Here is an 18,523-nt window from a genome sequence, read left to right as displayed (position 1 = left end):
ATCAAAGTCACAATCTTAAATACGAATGTCAAGGCAGTTCTACTGTACGGAGCTGAAGCTAGAAGAACTACTACAACCATCATCAAACATGAACAAGTATTTATAAATAGTTGTCTACGCAAGATACTCAACATCCATTGGCCGGATACCATCAGCAACAGCCTTCTCTGGGAGAGAACAAACCAGCTTACAGCTGAAGACAAAATTAGGAAAAGACGATGGAAATGGATAGGAGATACATTACGCAAATCGTCAAGCTGCATCACGAGACAAGCCCTAACTTGGAATCCTGAAGGGAAGCGGAAAAGAGGAAGGCCAAATAACACATTACGTCGGGAAATAGAAGCAGATATGAAAAGGATGAATAACAACTGGAATGAGCTAGGAAGGATTGCCCAGGACAGGGTTGGATGGAGAATGCTGGTGAGCGGCCTATGCTCCTCCACGAGGAGTAACAGGCGTAAGTAAGTAAAGAGATTATATAGAAAAATGGATAATAATCATTAAAAGTTACTTACCGTTCAATATTATCAACAGCTAATTCTAAACAATCTACAATTAATGTTGGATCTAAATCTTTTGCTGGTAAACCAATACAATTGTTTGTTAATACAAAATGAAATAATTCAGCAAAACTAACAAATGCAGCTTGTGATACATGACATAATGGTTCAACAAATGTACGTTGTAATTCTAATGCATAACGCCATAAACTTAAACATTGATGAAAATTATCTGCATCTGCATAAATTGCTCCACGATAACTACAAAAGAAAAATGGGAAAAATACAAAAGAATAATGGTTAAGAAAACCAACAGTATCATTATTTATTTATTTACATGCGTAAACATTGGTACAAGGAGGCACCAAATAGACATGTACCACATAAATCATTCGATTTGTGTGAGGGCTGGAATTCTGACCGGGTGCCCAAATCAAAGCAGGTGGTTTTCTTAGGGCGCCACATCCGGAGCCATTGACCCAAAGGTCTAATCCACAAGGCACTGGAGCAACATTTGAAGATCCAGTCCCATGGTAACCGGTAACCAACGATTGGTTCATATATCATTCGTTCCCTAAGGATCCTGGAGCCTATATACATCAATGGTTTGGAATCAGGGTTTTCCAACTCACTTAGGTGGATCCTCTATATCCACCAAACCTGTTAAATCACCGGACATTCGTTTTTCGTCCTCTCAACTTCGTAAATAACACCCCTCGTGCTCCAGTATCTTGGTCATGTCAGATGAGTCGTGGTGCAAATTATTATTATGGTAGACATGTTTGTTTCTATTCAGTTGTAGGCGCGTGTAGAAATGTGAAATAATCTTTAAGAAAACTACTTATTGTTTTTAATGTCAAATCGACGACTTGATTTATTTTGACAACTATGGAATGCTAGAAAGTACTGGATAGATGTTTCGACTTATTATGAAACCCCACAACAATCCTCATCCACAATTCAGAACTTTCATGTCTCGTGACTTGATCAATAACGGCTGTTGATATGTGGTGAATATGTATTTGGTGCCCCATTGCACCAGTGTGTTCAAATAAATAAATAATGACAGTTGGTGATGTGAGACTTTATCTTCACAGTACCCTATAACTTATTATAATGTATTAAAATATAAATGAATCATGAAAAAAACACTGTTCCATTAAAAATAATAACACTTATTTATGCTTACTTTACAATGTAGTAATTAGATATGAGATTCAATGGCAAGGGATGGTAAAGGATTTGAAAGTTCAACCCATTGACATGGTTGATTAGTGGTTTAAAGTACTTGGTATTCAGCCAAAATATCAATCTTCCTGGTTCGATAATCACGAGGACCTTAGCCCAGTAGTCTGCACCTATTAACATGGCTCAGTTCAGTTGTCAATGACTTCGTGGACGGCTGCCATGTTTTGACTTGGCCGCCCCTAACCTTCTTCCAAAGTACTCTCATACCAGACAACACATAGAAGTGGGTGGTGGCGGAGTATACAGATCACATGTCCAAACCACTTCGTTTAGTGAAGAATTACTATCTCATCAATCAACTTACCATCTCTACCTAGAGAGCCATTCCTAACCCAGGCATTCTTTACACTGCGGTCCCAAAGTTAACGAACAATGCTTCAAAGATGGTGGAATACTAGTGACTAACAAATATCCTCTACTTCCAAAGATCATGTTTCACACTTATCAATTAGAGAATCTCGAAAAAACTAAGACAAAACATCAGCCCCCTTGATTTTCACCAACCCTCCGGCACTAATGTATGCGGTAAAAACAACAAATTTATGTAAAATAAAACACTTTAATTACCGGATAAAATAAATGGTATCTGGATGATCTGGACCTAATATACGTAAGCGTATAAGCAATGATTGTAAGCGTAGAACATGTGTATTTGACATTAAACTGGCTAGATCTTCACGTGTTTGAAATTCACAAACATGTCCAAAAGCTTCTTCACCACATTGTTTTAATCGACGAATTAACGGATGATTTTCAGTGGCAAAATGACATACTGGACAAACATATTTAAGATTGTTTTCATTCTGTTAAAAGATAATCGAATAAAAACACGGTGAATAAGTTAAAAAAGGCGGTTGTCACTTTCCAGTTAGTTAATAGCCGATACAGAAATATAATCTTCCTTTTTGCCCTGATAATCCGTTAGGTTTAATGAAATACGTTTGAGTCTAAGTTCAACAGTCAAACCTAAAGGATAGAGACGGTTGCTGACTGACCGTCAGTAGTATATTCTACCCGTTTACAGTATTTCAATAGCTTAGATAATAGTAACCAACTAGGTTATCTGGATTATCTTCAATAAAAATGTTCATTTTTAGGTTCAACAGTTTGAGGTGTAAAATAAAAAATGCTACCCTAACCCACCTATTCTACATTTCACAACCCTATTCCAAATGAACTAATGATCTATCAACATTTAACTAGTCTAAATGGCAGCAAATAGTATCCAATATGGAACTCACTTAGATAGGGTGTGCAAAAAAGTTGGTAGCCATTCAATGCACAAAAGTTAAGTGACTGTATAATTCAGCAACAAAGTACAAACTTATAAGTACTATATTTTTATACTTTCAAGTTATGATCGACGACTATCAACCCATTATGATATACCGGTTGGAATCATGATTGAATTGTATCTCCTCCGCCGATTATACACTAATCTCATTTATTTATTATTTTATTGTACTTCCTTCTTGTTGTTTAATTTCTTATCATCATGTTGCTTTTGTTTTTATGTCAGATACTCTTTTGATATCTAACAGTAACAGAATATATGTATGTATCAAACAGGTATGCTGTTGTTATCGAACTGTTCAATATTGAAGTAATTAGAGTGGGACTCGAACTTGTAACCTGAATAAATATCAGTCAATTATTATTTAAATCACTAAACCACCGTTTAACTGATATTATTATTGAATATATTTATTGAACACAACTAACAACACTTACATTATTATAATAATTATGATTATTATCATCATTATTATTTGATTCGTAAGGATAAGATACTTTAGAATACTGATTTGTTGAATGGACTGTTTGATTTTCATTTGAAGAATTCACTAAAATATAAAAAACGAGAGAAGCAAAACAATGACTATGATATCAAGAATGATGAAATAGCATATGTACGTACGTGTATACGTAAGTACGTATGTATGTATATATGTATGTGGGTAGGTAGGTAGGTAGGTAGGTAAGTAGGTAAGTAGTTAGGAAGGTAAATTTGGCAACTAAATTTTATGAAATATGAAAAAATATTATTTGATTAAATTATTATGTAATTCATGTGATGCAATTTGTTTATCATATATGTTGGTTTTCATGTATTATTCATAGTTTTATGAGATATAAACTTATGTTGTATAAGACAACAATTACTGCCATGAAAAGGTAATGAGTAGAACTTCTCTAACAGTAGGCTATATACACTTAATCATATGAGAGTATTTTAAAAAGGAGAGATTGAACTCTCTTCACTTTCGGCGATATCCGGGGTATATTGGGGATCAAGGAAACCAGAAACTTTACTACTTACAAGAATAGCTAAACTAAACACTCATGTTATACTAATATAATACAAGATAAATGCTACGAATATCATAGTCAGTCAGCCAGGTACAACGTAGGACCAGGCATATATATGCATCGGTCCAAGTTGCCATACCTCATTAACACAACAAGGTGGACACCGGATTCATAAAAGTAGTTAATTCAGAGGTGGTAATATATAAAAGGAAGATTGCATATAAGGATATAGTACAGAAAGAAAGAATTAGTTCGTAGAAAGAAAGATATGAAGTTAATGTTAATCGTAATAACAATAATAATAATGTTGCATAATACAAAAATAAACAACACATCCAGTAATGTCCATTAAACATGGACTAGATAATGATGATACTATTTACCCAATGAATAATGAGGTTAGGTAGAAAGTATGAAATCAAAATGATAAATTAATTGATGGTGCTATGAATTTTTATCGATTAAAAAAGTCATGACAATTCTTACACCATACTTTGTCAATTTTAACCCTGGATTCCTATGTTATCCCTAATATTGAAACTAAGAGGAGAAGCAATAGAAGAAAGTTAGACATAAATGACAAATTAGTCTATTGTTAAACAGGATATGTGTTTAAATATGGAAGCTTTCAGGTTGGAGATTTGAAATAAGTGTGTAATCCATGGATGAAAACGTTAGGTGATAAGATCCAAGTCTACAACATGATGATGGTGGTGGTTAATAACATCAGACAATAATGATTCAAAATCGATCACATTAGTGTTGAGGTATTCAACCTCTCTCCAACGTCAAAATACAACGTTTACAGTAATCTGCACTCCGTATAAATTACTAATAATTACAGACTCATAAGAAGAATTTCAGATTAATTTAATAATGCAGTTTATTACCAGATATGTATGACTTTCTACCATGTCATAAACGTGTGACTTATTATTATTATTATTAATACCACACTGTTTAGTTGTTTTCATGTTTAAAAAACCAGTTTAATCTTTGCTATAAAAAAATAGATCGATATATAAAATGAACTGGACTAACACAATGGATAAGACCACATAGTTCAGTGAATACGAGAGTGACCAACCAAAACAGATATTTATAAGAGAATCGATCAAACAGCATGATTTTGAGACAGAGACCAAGAACAACCATTGAGAAAATATTCTACACTGCAAAACTGATTGTAATCGAAAAAAAAAAAACAAATTTATTATCCTCTATAGACCTAGATATTCATCAAACGTTTTCATCACATTCCACAGGTTCGGGTGGACATATATACATAGGAAGGAATGATCGAACAATTCAATCAAGGGTTATAGGAACACGTGCTTACATCGATAAACGTAGAAAGTAGAAAGCATCATTCATCGATATAAAACGGGGTATAGAATTGACATCAATAGTTTTTTTTTAAAAAAAAAAAAACGTTGTATACTAATTTTCAAGGACGAATTTTCAAGTTTATAGAAGCCTTGGTTATAAGAAAATCCAAACCCCCTTTATACACACAGAAACAACATATTGTAACCTTGAATGTGCCCTGACAATCTTTAAACCAGTTTATAGAATAAGGTAATGTGACAATTTTCCATTCTTCACATATTATATTAGCTTTCTTCACGTCTTTGTTTATGATTATCACTTTAGGTTTACTCGATCTTTTATTGAATTGATCATCATTTTCTTAGACATAAACAGATTGACAAGTGTCACCAGATTGTTCGGAACGTATAACGCAAACACACCATACTTTTTCAACTCGACTCCGTCTTCCCACTGTTCTATCATAACGGATATTGTACACTCATCTGTAACATCTAATTACGTTTATATTTTTCAATTAATATTTTATGCATAAGCGTGTCTTTATTACAGTGAAAAGTCTACTCCATTGAGCAGATGCTATCTTGTATTCAGATGTTCAGTTCAATTTGGGAGCGTGCGTTGATAAGCTAGTCTCGTGAATAGTTTATACTCTATCATATTGTATCATTCCACAATATCATTAACCGATTAGTGTATTGTGTCGAAAAATAACCAAGTCTTAATTTAGCACATATATATATATATATATACATCTATAATTTAATATGCTTTTCTAGGCAAAAGATAACACATTAGACGGCAAATGTACGAAGTGGTGGTTCAGTGATTCAGATTACTCACCACTTCATTTTGAGAAACCTCGCAGAATCACTAAACTTGAGTTTAAAACCAAGCACAGTCCTCTGTACATTGGTGGAACAGGATTACAAATTAAATGAGAAAAAAAAAACATAGTAAAAGGAAGCAAATGATATGTAACTTACAAGAATGATTTACTACTAGTGATGTCTTACAAATGGGACAGGTGGATTGATTTGAAAGTAGACTTTCTTCACTTAAATTATTCATTGAAACAAGTATTTGTTTACAATGAGGACATTGATTTATGATTTTGGATGGAGTGAAATCCTCTGTATTATTATGCAATATGTTACTAGTGTTATTATGATCAGGTGTTGTCGAAGATCTGACTTGGTAATTTTGATGAATAGGCTCCAGAAGCCATCGACGATATCGTGCAATTTGACAACATTTCGGTTCAAAGCCTAGAATAGGATCGACGGGTATAACAGATTGGACGAAAACACCACCAGCACAACTGCCACTGTGATGTCCTGTTGTTGATAAAGGTGGTAGAGAGGAGGATGAAGATGTTCCAAAATTCAAAGAATTCGTTGGTGATGGTGATGATCTACAAACACCTTGTGATAATATTGAATTGGTAGGAGAAGACTGATCAAAATACTCACTAGAACCATTACGACGTAAACCTAAACGTGAATTATGTGAACCTTGAAGAAACACTGAACAAAACGGTGGTGATTGTACATCAACAGTATAATCTTTTAATGAATTCGAACGATACAATGAATGACCTAAATGTTCAAATTTACATTGATAAGCATTTTGTAAATCAGTTTGTAATTTTTTATATTTTCTTTGAAATAATTCATGTAAATCTTGTGAATATTTCGTTGTAGACTTTTGTCGTATAGTTGATTGATGAATTGAATTATGATGATGAAATTTTGTGGAATTATAACTTTTAAATAAAATGTCATGAATTCTTGTAGATCTTTTATGACGTTGCCAATTAGATGTTAACGAATAATGTTGTTCATCAAATCGACTAGTTTCAGCCATTCCAATTGCTTCACGTGCAGCTAATGAAATCAATGACCAACAATTATTCGATGAATTAGTAGCTGAAGTAGTAGTTGTTGTTGTAGTGGTGGTGGTGGTGGTTGTCATTGTTGGTTGCCCTTCAACACATGACATTAATTCATTCATACAAGAGCATTGTGGTACTGGATGTGGGATAAATTTATTATTACCACTATTAATATTACTACTATTATTATTATAAGTAGACAACTCTTGGCGTAAATTTATCGCATGATACCAAGCAGCTATAGCGTCTTGAATTAAAGAATGTCGATCGAATAGACTAGCACCAAGTAGATCATATGCAGCAGCTTTTTCACTAACACTTATTGTTTGTGTTGAATCAGGAATTTCAACAGTAGCCAAATAATCTACAATCTATAAGAGTTTATATTTTATTGTATATTTTAACATTGTTTACAGATTAAATGAAACCGAAAATTCAACAACAACAACAACAAAAAGAAAGAAAATATACTTAATGAGTATCATTATGATTTGTTAATTAGCTATATAAGTTACAAATTATGTCATCATATATTTATCAAACATAGGTTGATAATCATTATTAGCATTTACATAGAATAGATGAATTAGTACAGTCGAAAGTGGGGAGAGTTACCTCTCCCTGTCGAAATGCTCTCACATGGTTACGCGTATACAAACACTGCCAAGCAAGTCCTAATCACTGCCTTTTCGCTGCATTACTGTTGTTAACCAAATTAAAAGGACGAAAAGCGAATATCCGGCGCTTTAACCGGGTTGGTGGATGTGGAGGATCCACCTAGGAGAGTTGGAAAATCCTGATTACCAACCAATGGTGCATATGGGCCCCAATATCCTACGGGAACAAATGGAGTATGAACCAATCGTTGGTCACCGGCTACCGTGCGACTGCATCTCCTCACGATGCTCCACTGCTTTGTGGATTAGACCTCTAAGTCAAAGGCTCCGGGTGTAGCCCTTTAAGAAAACCATCTGTTTCGGTCTGGGCACCAGGGAAGTATCCCATCCCATACAAATCAAGTGACTTGTGTGGTGCTCATATGTATTCTGTACCCCTTTGTACCAATATTTATATGTCCAAGTAAATAAATAAGATGAATTGGTGGTTAGTAATGGAATTTAGGATGTAAGCATATTTAACTCTATTTACAACTTATCCTTAACTGGATATGTATCTATCACATCCCAGTGATGTTAATCACTTTAGGATTTCAATCTAATACGTTTCTCTTTAAATATCAACGTGTTATTCACTTAACTGATAAACTCAGCTAATTACTCTTATTTGTACAACGAGTATGAACTTGAATTTGATTTGTAATCTTTTTAATTATCCTTTATAATCATACACAAACATATACACTTCACAGCATTATGTAAGAACTGATAATATTGAAGGAAAGATTTGAACTTATAAACCAGTGAATGAAAATCTGATCAATCTATATAAACAATAAACCATAATTCCAAATATATAATATAATGAAACAATTTTAAAGAAAAATCAGTATAAAAAATTATGTCCGATGTACAGATATATAACAGTGCATTGAATAACACGAAAGTTAACAACAAAATATGTAAATCTGTCGCTCAGTAATCCTCGATTCTACGGCAGACCCAAAATACACAAACCAAACATCCCACTACGTCCAATTGTAGCACTCCCCGGAACACCAACGTACAATTTGTCAAAAGAAATTTCAAGAATACTGAGACATCTAGTAGATTCAGCCAAACACTCCATCAAATCCCCTACACAATTCCTGGACCAAATTAAGGACATCCAAATCAACAACGACGAACTGATGATAACCTTCGACCTAACATCACTATTCACCTTAATTGAACCAAAATTAGCAAAAGAAACTATATCCCTGCTACTCAACAACGACACAAACCTCACTAAATGCACGAAGCTTCAAATTCAAAGTCTACTGGAACTCATCGATTTATGCCTGAAAACATATTTTCAATTCAACAACAAAATCTACGAACAAACGAAAGGGACACCAATGGGATCACCAATATCAGGATTGATCACAGAGGCAGTGATGCAAAGACTAGAAGCCGCTATATTACCAGTGATCAAACCAAAAATTTGGATTCGCTATGTGGACGACACCTTCGTCATCGTCAAAAAGAATGAACTAGAAAACACTTACAACCTGATCAACAACGTCTTCGATGACATCAAGTTCACCATGGAACAGGAGTCAAACAACCAACTAGCATTCTTGGATATATTGATCACTAGAACCGACACAGGAAAACTGGAAACTCAAGTATATAGGAAACCGACCCATACGGATCAAATTCTCAACTACAATAGCAACAACCCACGAGCTCACAAAATCAACTGCGTACACAATTTGTTCAAGAGGGCGAGGACACACTGCAGCACACTAGCAGCACGAAAAAATGAAGAGAAATACCTGAAGAACGTATTTCAAAAGAACGGCTACCCCATCAACTTCATCAAAAAATACCAACCGCACACAGCATTAGAACTCAAGTCAAGCACAAAAATCAACAAAAGGATCACCCTACCATATATACAAGGAATACCAGAAACCGCGACGAGACTGCTGAAAACCTTCGGAATAGGTGTGGCACACAAACCGACAAAATCACTACAATCAATCTTATGCAAACCAAAAGATGAAATAACAAAGGAAAACAAATCAAACATCATCTACAAAATAAATTGTGCCAACTGCGAAAAACACTACATCGGACAAACCGGACGCCCCCTCCACCTTCGCCTACATGAACATCAATTAGCAGTCAAACGGCATGATATCTCTTCACTTATATCAATACACGTGGACAACTGCGGACACTCATTCGATTGGAAAAATGTGGAAATCTTAGACAGAGGAAACTCCAAAAACACCAGAGAATTTTTAGAAGCCTGACACTCAGGTCAATCAGAAATCAACAAGCATATTGAAATCAATCCAATTTATCAACCAATCAGAAAAATCATGCACAAACATAAGAACAAAAATCAAAACAATGGGAGACACAACCAAAACAAAGAAGTAAACAATGATAAATTTAAGGTCAATAAGAACCAATCAACGTCGAGGTGCACAGAACAAACTTTGAGACACATATGGAGAAATTCAAACACTTCACTTCTATCTGAAGTTTGTGCTGATGATGTCGTTCAGAAGAACGATGAAAGCTCCACGACCAAACCATCCAGCTCAGAGAACAAAACTCCACCAAAGTAATCTATGTATATTACTCAACTTAGTTAAAAGGGTCAGCTCACCCTAGTGGCTTACTTTAAGATGTTCCTAAAGTTCAACTATGAAGTCTTAACTGATAGAGTTTAAAAATATCGAAAGTGAAATAGTTTTATCAGTATGGGGATTTGTAGAGATTGTAGTAAATTTAACAGTGGAGTTCATGAGTCGATCTAAGCTATACCATCATTGAAAACATGGAAGCACTGAACAGCCACTTCGTCCTGTTATTGAACTCCTCAGCAGAACGCATCCACGACCCCCCACATGGAACTCGGACCCCGAAACCTTCGTTCTCGCGCACGAATGCTTAATCTCTAGACCGATGAGCCGGCATCTAACGGTGTTAATGCCTAGCTTCAATCGATCCATGACTTTGCACAACCCTTCATCCATTGTCTGACGAGACCGAAGGTTCAGGGTTCGAGCATGTGAGGGATCATGGATGCCAGCTGCTGAGGAGTCCCATTCTGGGATAAAATGGCCATCTAGTGCTTCCGGATTTTGAATGGTTGTCTAGCTTAGATCAACTCATGAATTCGACTGTTTAAATAGTTTTCATCAGTGGTATTAAATGATTATTGCGCCATATCGGAAATTGACTGAAGATGAAGTTGTACCATTGAACGCTGACCAAGTGGTTTTAATGGTTAAACGTTAGTCGCAAGACCTTAAGGTTACAGGTTTGATACCTGGCGGGGTTGTGTCCAATATTAATGAGTCCAATACTATAACGAAACAATTTTCGAGTTCTCCTAAGTTTCCAATGGTATCTCAATAGAAACTTATCTGTGAAAAACAAGGCCTGCAAATCCCAAATGAAGTTTTCAAATGAACAGAGAGACTTCAACCCTGACATGTTCCGCATAATGTGTGTACTTAACACGATTATCAAACAGTATTACCATATATACAACTCTATCCAATAGATACACGAAATGAAGTTGTAAAAATTTAATTCTACAGAACCTAAGGACTATTAATCTCATTATCTCATTCGAAATAATCCCTCTATTTATGGCTACACATTATTTTGTCTAAACTATCTCAGAAGTTAAGTTCTTCGAATGGATTGATTTACCATCTCTATATCGTCCCAATAAAATTAGTAGCATAACTGTAATCTTGTGTTTGCCGATAGTATATTTCAAATTAATAAAATAAAAGTGATATTGGTGCTATAGTCGATTGAATTAGGGTTCTGGGGGGGGGTACATAAACTCGAAGATTGTCAATAAGGTTTAGTAATTCATCAGTAAGATGGATGGTAGTGAAAGAGTCAGTACTTCTTTTCCTATCTGTTTATAACCCCTTTAAAAGATTTCATATTCTAGATAAACTCATTCAAAATCGCTGCTTACAGATCATAAAAACAACTATCCTTAACTCAAAGACAGATGTAGACAACCTTAAAAAGTAACCTATTAAAAACGAATAAAGCGCATTACCTCTGACATCTTTGCATAAAGAACTATACAAACTGGAAATTCGACAACGCACTAAGAATCATTACGGTAATCATATTAAAAAAAATACTTGAAGGCCACTAGCAATCACAAAAACTTAACAAACAAACAACAAAATATATCCAATATAAATTGACAATATCACTTGTGGTTATGATCTTTGACCCCCCCAAATGCCCTGGTATGGCCGAGAGTGGGGTGGGCCCGCCCTCCTCGAAATGCTCTCACATGGCCACGCGTATATAGCCTCTGCCAGGGAAGTCCTACTCACTGCCTTCTCGCACCACGGGTGTTGTTTACGAGATTGAGAGGACGAAAAGCGAATGTCCGGCGCTTTAACCGGATTCCAAACCAATGGTGCACATGGGCTCCAGTATCCTACGGGAACAAATGGCGTATGAACCAATCGCTGGTCACCGGCTATCATGGGACTGCATCTCCTCACGATGCTCCACTGCCTTGTGGGTCAGACCTTAAGGTCAAAGGCTCGGGGTGTGGTCCCCTAGGAAAACCACCTGCTTCGGTCAGGGCACCCGGGCAGTATCACAGCCCTCACACAAATCGAATGATTTATGTGGCGCATATCTATTTGGTGCCTCCTTGTACCAATGTTTATGTGTTAAAATAAATAAATAAATTTCAAAAGTGATATATTATTTCACTTTATCTTGGTCATATGTGATCTAATGTAACATTCATATTTCATTGAAAATCTTTTCTTAACCAGTAACAAACTAACTTTTTTGTAAGCTGCATTTGCACCAGACATAATTGGTAATTGACCATATTCATCTTTACGCATAATAGCTCGATGATTTAACAATAACTGTAAACATTTTAAATTGCCACTTTCTGTACAATCATGTAATGCAGTGTTACCTTTAAACAAAAAAGAAACGTAATAAAAATTGAAAATACAAAAAGTGAATTGAATTGAAGTATTTTATCGATAATCTCTTACCTCTATGAGGTGAATCGCGGTTAAGGAGTAGTAAGCCTAATGGTTAAGGTGTTCGACATAATCTGCAAACTCGAACCCACTCCATCTTCACTATGGCTAGGATAACCGCGTACTGGTATATCACTAGTTCTTATAATTAAAGTATGGTTTGAAGCCAAATACACGATTCTGTACATGGTAAATGAATTAATAATGATAATCTCTTCTACCTATTACACATCAATTTCCTTTCTAGAGTAATTTAGTAAATGTGAACTATTGGTTGCAAAAATAATAGTTTGCAGCTCCTATTCAATTAATTTCTATGACAGAATGAAATCTATCTACAATCAGTAAGATGATTAAGACATTCTGTGAACAGAGCATATTTCGAAAGTTCATTGTTTGCATCAAGTAGTATTGTCCAATATTCTCCTCAAAATTAGTGTGTATATTCATGATCAAAATATTGATCAATCCAAATGGACACTTCTAATGTTTATACTACTGAATAATAACCATTATTATCGATTCACAAAATAATTTCGCCTTATATCCAATTGTTTTATCCTCTCAACTATTAATATAAAAGTAACTGGCTTATTAATAGACTACTTTGTACAATATTGTATCTATAAAACAAAATGTGATCTTTTCTATACATTAACATCAAATCTCTTTGATTCTCTTGTCTTATCTTGTTTTATACAAAAAGATATTCCATCATTGAAGAATTTATACCGGATATTATAGTGAACGCGAACACAAATGGGGACAATCAAATGTATCTGAACACAAAATTACAGAACAACTTAGTAAAATCTGACAACTAAACAGTAATTACTTCATTTACAAAATGTTAAACAATCGTCTCAGACTTCATTGATACTTCATTTCAGCACCAATCATTCCCTGTTTTCGTTCTCTTTCCTTCGATCATCTTAATCTTCAACCGCCAGGCAATTCACTTTCAACTTATGGTATATAAAACTTACATCTTTCGACAACAGTAGCACACACCACAATACTATTTATGAATTTCCGATTTCCGTCCTGTCGCACACTGCACTCTTAATATATTGATAATAATATCCACTTTACATTTCTCAATGAAGCTTGAAACAATGATTTGAAGTTCTTACTTAGTAGTTAGGGCACTCAAATCTTTGAACATTAACGTTTCAAGTTCAAATCCTACCTAATACACCTCGATTTCATCAACTGGATGTTAGTAATAGTTTATAATTTTCTTCAGGAACCGATATTAGTGAGGTAATTACAGGAAACTAAATAGCTGATTCGTTCAAGTATAGAACTCCTCAACAGTGTGCACTCACAATATCACATGAACCTTCATGTGATTTGGTATTTAAGACTTAAACGCTCTCTGAGAGACCTGAATGCCTTGTGTTAAACTGCCGACTGGATAAACGATGCCTATGGTTGAGGAGTTGTATACTAAAACGAAACAACTGTCCAGTTCCTCCTGGTTTTCACTGGTTACCTGACAAATGCCAGTTTGTTATGTAAAGCACATAATTCAGCAATGTCTATAAATCCCTTATATTCAGGATAGTAGCAACGTTGAGATCTAAACGAAAACATATCTAGAATTCAATTATTAAAACTCGGTACTTGTGTACTGTGGTGAACGAGAACATAAGTGGGGACAACTGAATGTTCACCCGGCACCCGAAATGTTAAACGCCTGCGCTCCAGAGACCTGCTGAGCCATCTACATCCGATGTCCACCCAGTAGCCGCACGTCCCACTTCTCCTCTCCGTCGACAAAACCCGCTACAGCCAACGCCACTCCGCCAGAACACTCCACTTGACGTCACCTTCTAGCACCTCAGCTCCAGGTCCGCAACGGCGTCCTCAGAACATCACCTTTCCTCCCTTCTGGTTGACAGCGACACCGAATATAGCGAACGAGAACACAAGTGAGGACAACCGAATTTATTTCAACGCAAAATTACAGAATCACTTAGTAAAATCTAAGAACCATCTACATTTGCAAAATGTTAAACAATTGTCTCAAACATGACTGTTCCTTTTGCAAAATGTCAATCAATCACCTCAGACTCCATTGTTCTTCCCTCTCCATACCAATCACACTCTGTTTTCTTTCTCTTTCCTTTGATCTTCTTAACCTTCTGCCGTCAGACATTTCACTTTCGATTGTTGATACATACTACTTATAACTGTCGACATCAGTAACACACACCACAGTACTACTACTAATTATATTTATTATTATTATTATTATTATTATTATCATTATTAAAATCTTGTATGTGAGAATTGATCACGCAAATTTCTCTTTCGAATATCTCACATAGATATGAAATTATTACCAAGCGAAAAATTTTGTAGTAGCAGATCTTGGATAACAGTAACATACATAACGGTAGAAAAACAACGATATCTCGTGTATTGATTAAGGTTAGACTTGTACACCGTCGGACCGCCCACTTAGTGGTCTAGGAGTCAAGCTTTCACGAACGCAAGATCGAAGGTCCTGGATTCAATTCTTGGACGTTGGATTATGGATACGCACTGTTGAGTCGTCTTATATTGGGGAGAAATAGTCGCCTAGTACTTCCAGGTTTTCAGTGACTCGTGATTTAACTTATGAAAATTCTACAATCTCTACAAATCCCGCTATACTGATGTGATAAATTTCCTTAATCATTAACAGTGCGAAAGTAATAGTTTATTGGTCTAAAGCCCTTCGATATTTAGCCGTTCAAAACGCATGATTTCAAGATCTGTTCCCTACATCCTACAATAGTGGACAACTAATTAGCAGTAAAACTAACTGCTAGGTTAAATATGTAGTTTGAAATTTCTTTGTCTAAAGCGCATAAATTATGATGCTTTCGGGGACCAAAATAAAAATGGATCACTTAAATGAATCACTAGTGTTGTGATGAAATAAGTGGGAAAGAAGATGAATAGCCAACGAAGAAATGAACAGAAATAATATTTATTGATAGGTACAGTTTATTTGAAGTTCACAAAGAAAGGATTCTTTCAGTTAAAGATCATCTTACTTTTATAAAATGTAGTCGAGAACTACATCAGGATCACGATTGAATTATATTCTAAGAAATCCGATAATGTCCGAAACCACTGAGTTGCCCCATCTTTAGGACTTCCACTCAGGAACTATGATGAACTGACAGTAGCAGTCATATACAGTTACCTTTCTTACCATCCCACTATGTCATAAATTGGCCATATTTCCCTTGTTTCTAAACAGTCCCTGCGCCAGAAAATAATATGCAATTTGGAAGTCGATAGGATAAAATTTGCAAGACATAATCAAGACACTGAAGTCAGCATTTTAAAATAGTGGTATCAATTAAATCATTACCACTGTGCCTGAACGTACTATACCGAATGTCGACTTTATTAACTTGGTGCTACTACTGGATGGAAGCATTCTTTTAGAGATAGTGATGATTGAACAAAAAGTCACCAAACAACATCAGCTTGAGGGAACCAAGTTTCATAAATCATGAGTAGAACTGTTCTCGCTGACGTGCAGTAAACCCAACGTTTTACAGCTAGACTAATGTTATAATGGCAGCAAACAGGACCCAGTGGTTCAATGACCCAAGCATGTACTTGGTTACTAACTTGTATTCAATTTGATTGCTAATTATATGTTAGATAACTATACAAAGAAATGAAAATCACTTGATGTCATTTGCTTTATTTTTCTTAACTTTAATCAATCACATTTTCAGTTTTTCTCAATTATGTATAAATCAATAGAAAGAACAAGAGAGAGAGAGAGAGAGAGAGAAAGAGCCAGTGAGCGAGCGAAAAAATCGATTTACAACGCACTAGTTTAACGAGCACAAAATTTTTCACTTGATAATAATCTCATATCTACATGAGATAACCGAAAGTGAAATTTGCGTGATCAATCTTTACACACAAGATTTTAATAACAATAATAATGTTATTAAATATAATTAGTAGTAGTACACAAGTACCGAGTTTTAATAATTGAATTCTAGATATGTTTTCGTTTAGATCTCAACGTTGCTACTATCCTGAATATAAGGGATTTATAGACATTGCTGAATTATGTGCTTTACATAACAAACTGGCATTTGTCAGGTAACCAGTGAAAACCAGGAGGAACTGGACAGTTGTTTCGTTTTAGTATACAACTCCTCAACCATAGGCATCGTTTATCCAGTCGGCAGTTTAACACAAGGCATTCAGGTCTCTCAGAGAGCGTTTAAGTCTTAAATACCAAATCACATGAAGGTTCATGTGATATTGTGAGTGCACACTGTTGAGGAGTTCTATACTTGAACGAATCAGCTATTTAGTTTCCTGTAATTACCTCACTAATATCGGTTCCTGAAGAAAATTATAAACTATTACTAACATCCAGTTGATGAAATCGAGGTGTATTAGGTAGGATTTGAACTTGAAACGTTAATGTTCAAAGATTTGAGTGCCCTAACTACTAAGTAAGAACTTCAAATCATTGTTTCAAGCTTCATTGAGAAATGTAAAGTGGATATTATTATCAATATATTAAGAGTGTAGTGTACGACATGACGGAAATTGTAGATGTATACTGCTAAATAATATCAATCTATCTCGAGCAGTTAAGTGTTCCTTAGTTTCCTACAATTCTCCACTCAATATTAGTTTATAAACAAAACTGACTTCAAATTACTCAACTATTACTTCATTCATGCATGATTGTATCAAATCGTTAGTCACTTAAGAGACAGATATACAAATATACAAGGAAATTTATGAACTAACCTTTAGCACTTCTTCGATTAACTCGAGCATTTTTACTAAGTAGATATTCTACAATACTATCATGACGACGATAACAACTAATCATGAGACAAGTATGGCCGTGGCGATTTGGATTTTCAATATTTGCTCCATGTTCAACAAGATATCGAACAACCTTTGTAGAATGAAGAAAAAAGAATTATTCAAATAGACACAAAGAAATATCTTTTTTTTTAAAGAAAAGCACGAATCTTGTATAATGATGCACTAATTCCAAATTACCATTTACCATACACTCAACTATGGTTTTACTTACTGTATTACCATTGCAAAGGATTTAAGCTGTCACGTTTTTAATAATCTTAACGGAGTTTTGAGCAATTCGTTTTGGTACATGTGTATTCTGTGAGGACTGACTCTATAAAGATGCTATGTAGCAAGTTTTTCATAAAGCAGATAGATCAGTGTCTAGTAGTGGAATTTCGATGGTTGCCGCTTCTTCCCGACTAGGACTCATCAGTTGCCTGTACTAGTATAATAGTGTTAATGTTCACACCCAGATTTAAACCCATTCCCTTTCGTCTCAAATGCTCAATTAGTTATTCACTGAATTACTGAGTCCAGATAGCCACTCGCTTGTGCTATCGGTATGTTATTTGCATTATTATTAGAAAGGATTTGAATTAATCGGTTTATTTTATTTTATTTCGTTTCAACACATAGATATTGGTACAAAGAGGCACCAAATACATATGCGCCACACAAATCTCATTCGACATGTGTGAGGGCTGTGATACTGCC

The 18,523-nt window shown here is 35.1% G+C and overlaps 1 protein-coding gene across 2 annotated transcripts in view; it reads right to left on the bottom strand.

Annotated features, from left to right (window-relative positions):
- Window positions 1-18,523, bottom strand: part of FEM1C (Protein fem-1 C) — a 53,315-nt gene that overhangs the window by 28,494 nt on the left and 6,298 nt on the right. The window contains exons 5-10 of one of the 2 annotated variants that reach the window (XM_035729735.2): window positions 17,744-17,897; window positions 12,743-12,882; window positions 6,377-7,655; window positions 3,483-3,595; window positions 2,319-2,554; window positions 519-764 (exon numbers count right to left, since the gene is read on the bottom strand). In XM_035729735.2, coding sequence (XP_035585568.1) covers window positions 519-764; window positions 2,319-2,554; window positions 3,483-3,595; window positions 6,377-7,655; window positions 12,743-12,882; window positions 17,744-17,897 — 2,168 coding nt within the window. Of the gene's footprint in view, window positions 1-518; window positions 2,555-3,482; window positions 3,596-6,376; window positions 7,656-12,742; window positions 17,898-18,523 lie in introns of both variants that reach the window. The other variant, XM_051218152.1, reaches the window with a different exon arrangement.

Source organism: Schistosoma haematobium, chromosome 7 (genome assembly GCF_000699445.3).
Source record: "Schistosoma haematobium chromosome 7, whole genome shotgun sequence".
Classification (NCBI taxonomy): domain Eukaryota; kingdom Metazoa; phylum Platyhelminthes; class Trematoda; order Strigeidida; family Schistosomatidae; genus Schistosoma; species Schistosoma haematobium.
Note: the sequence above shows the minus strand (reverse complement) of the source record. Positions and strands in the feature narration are given on the sequence as shown.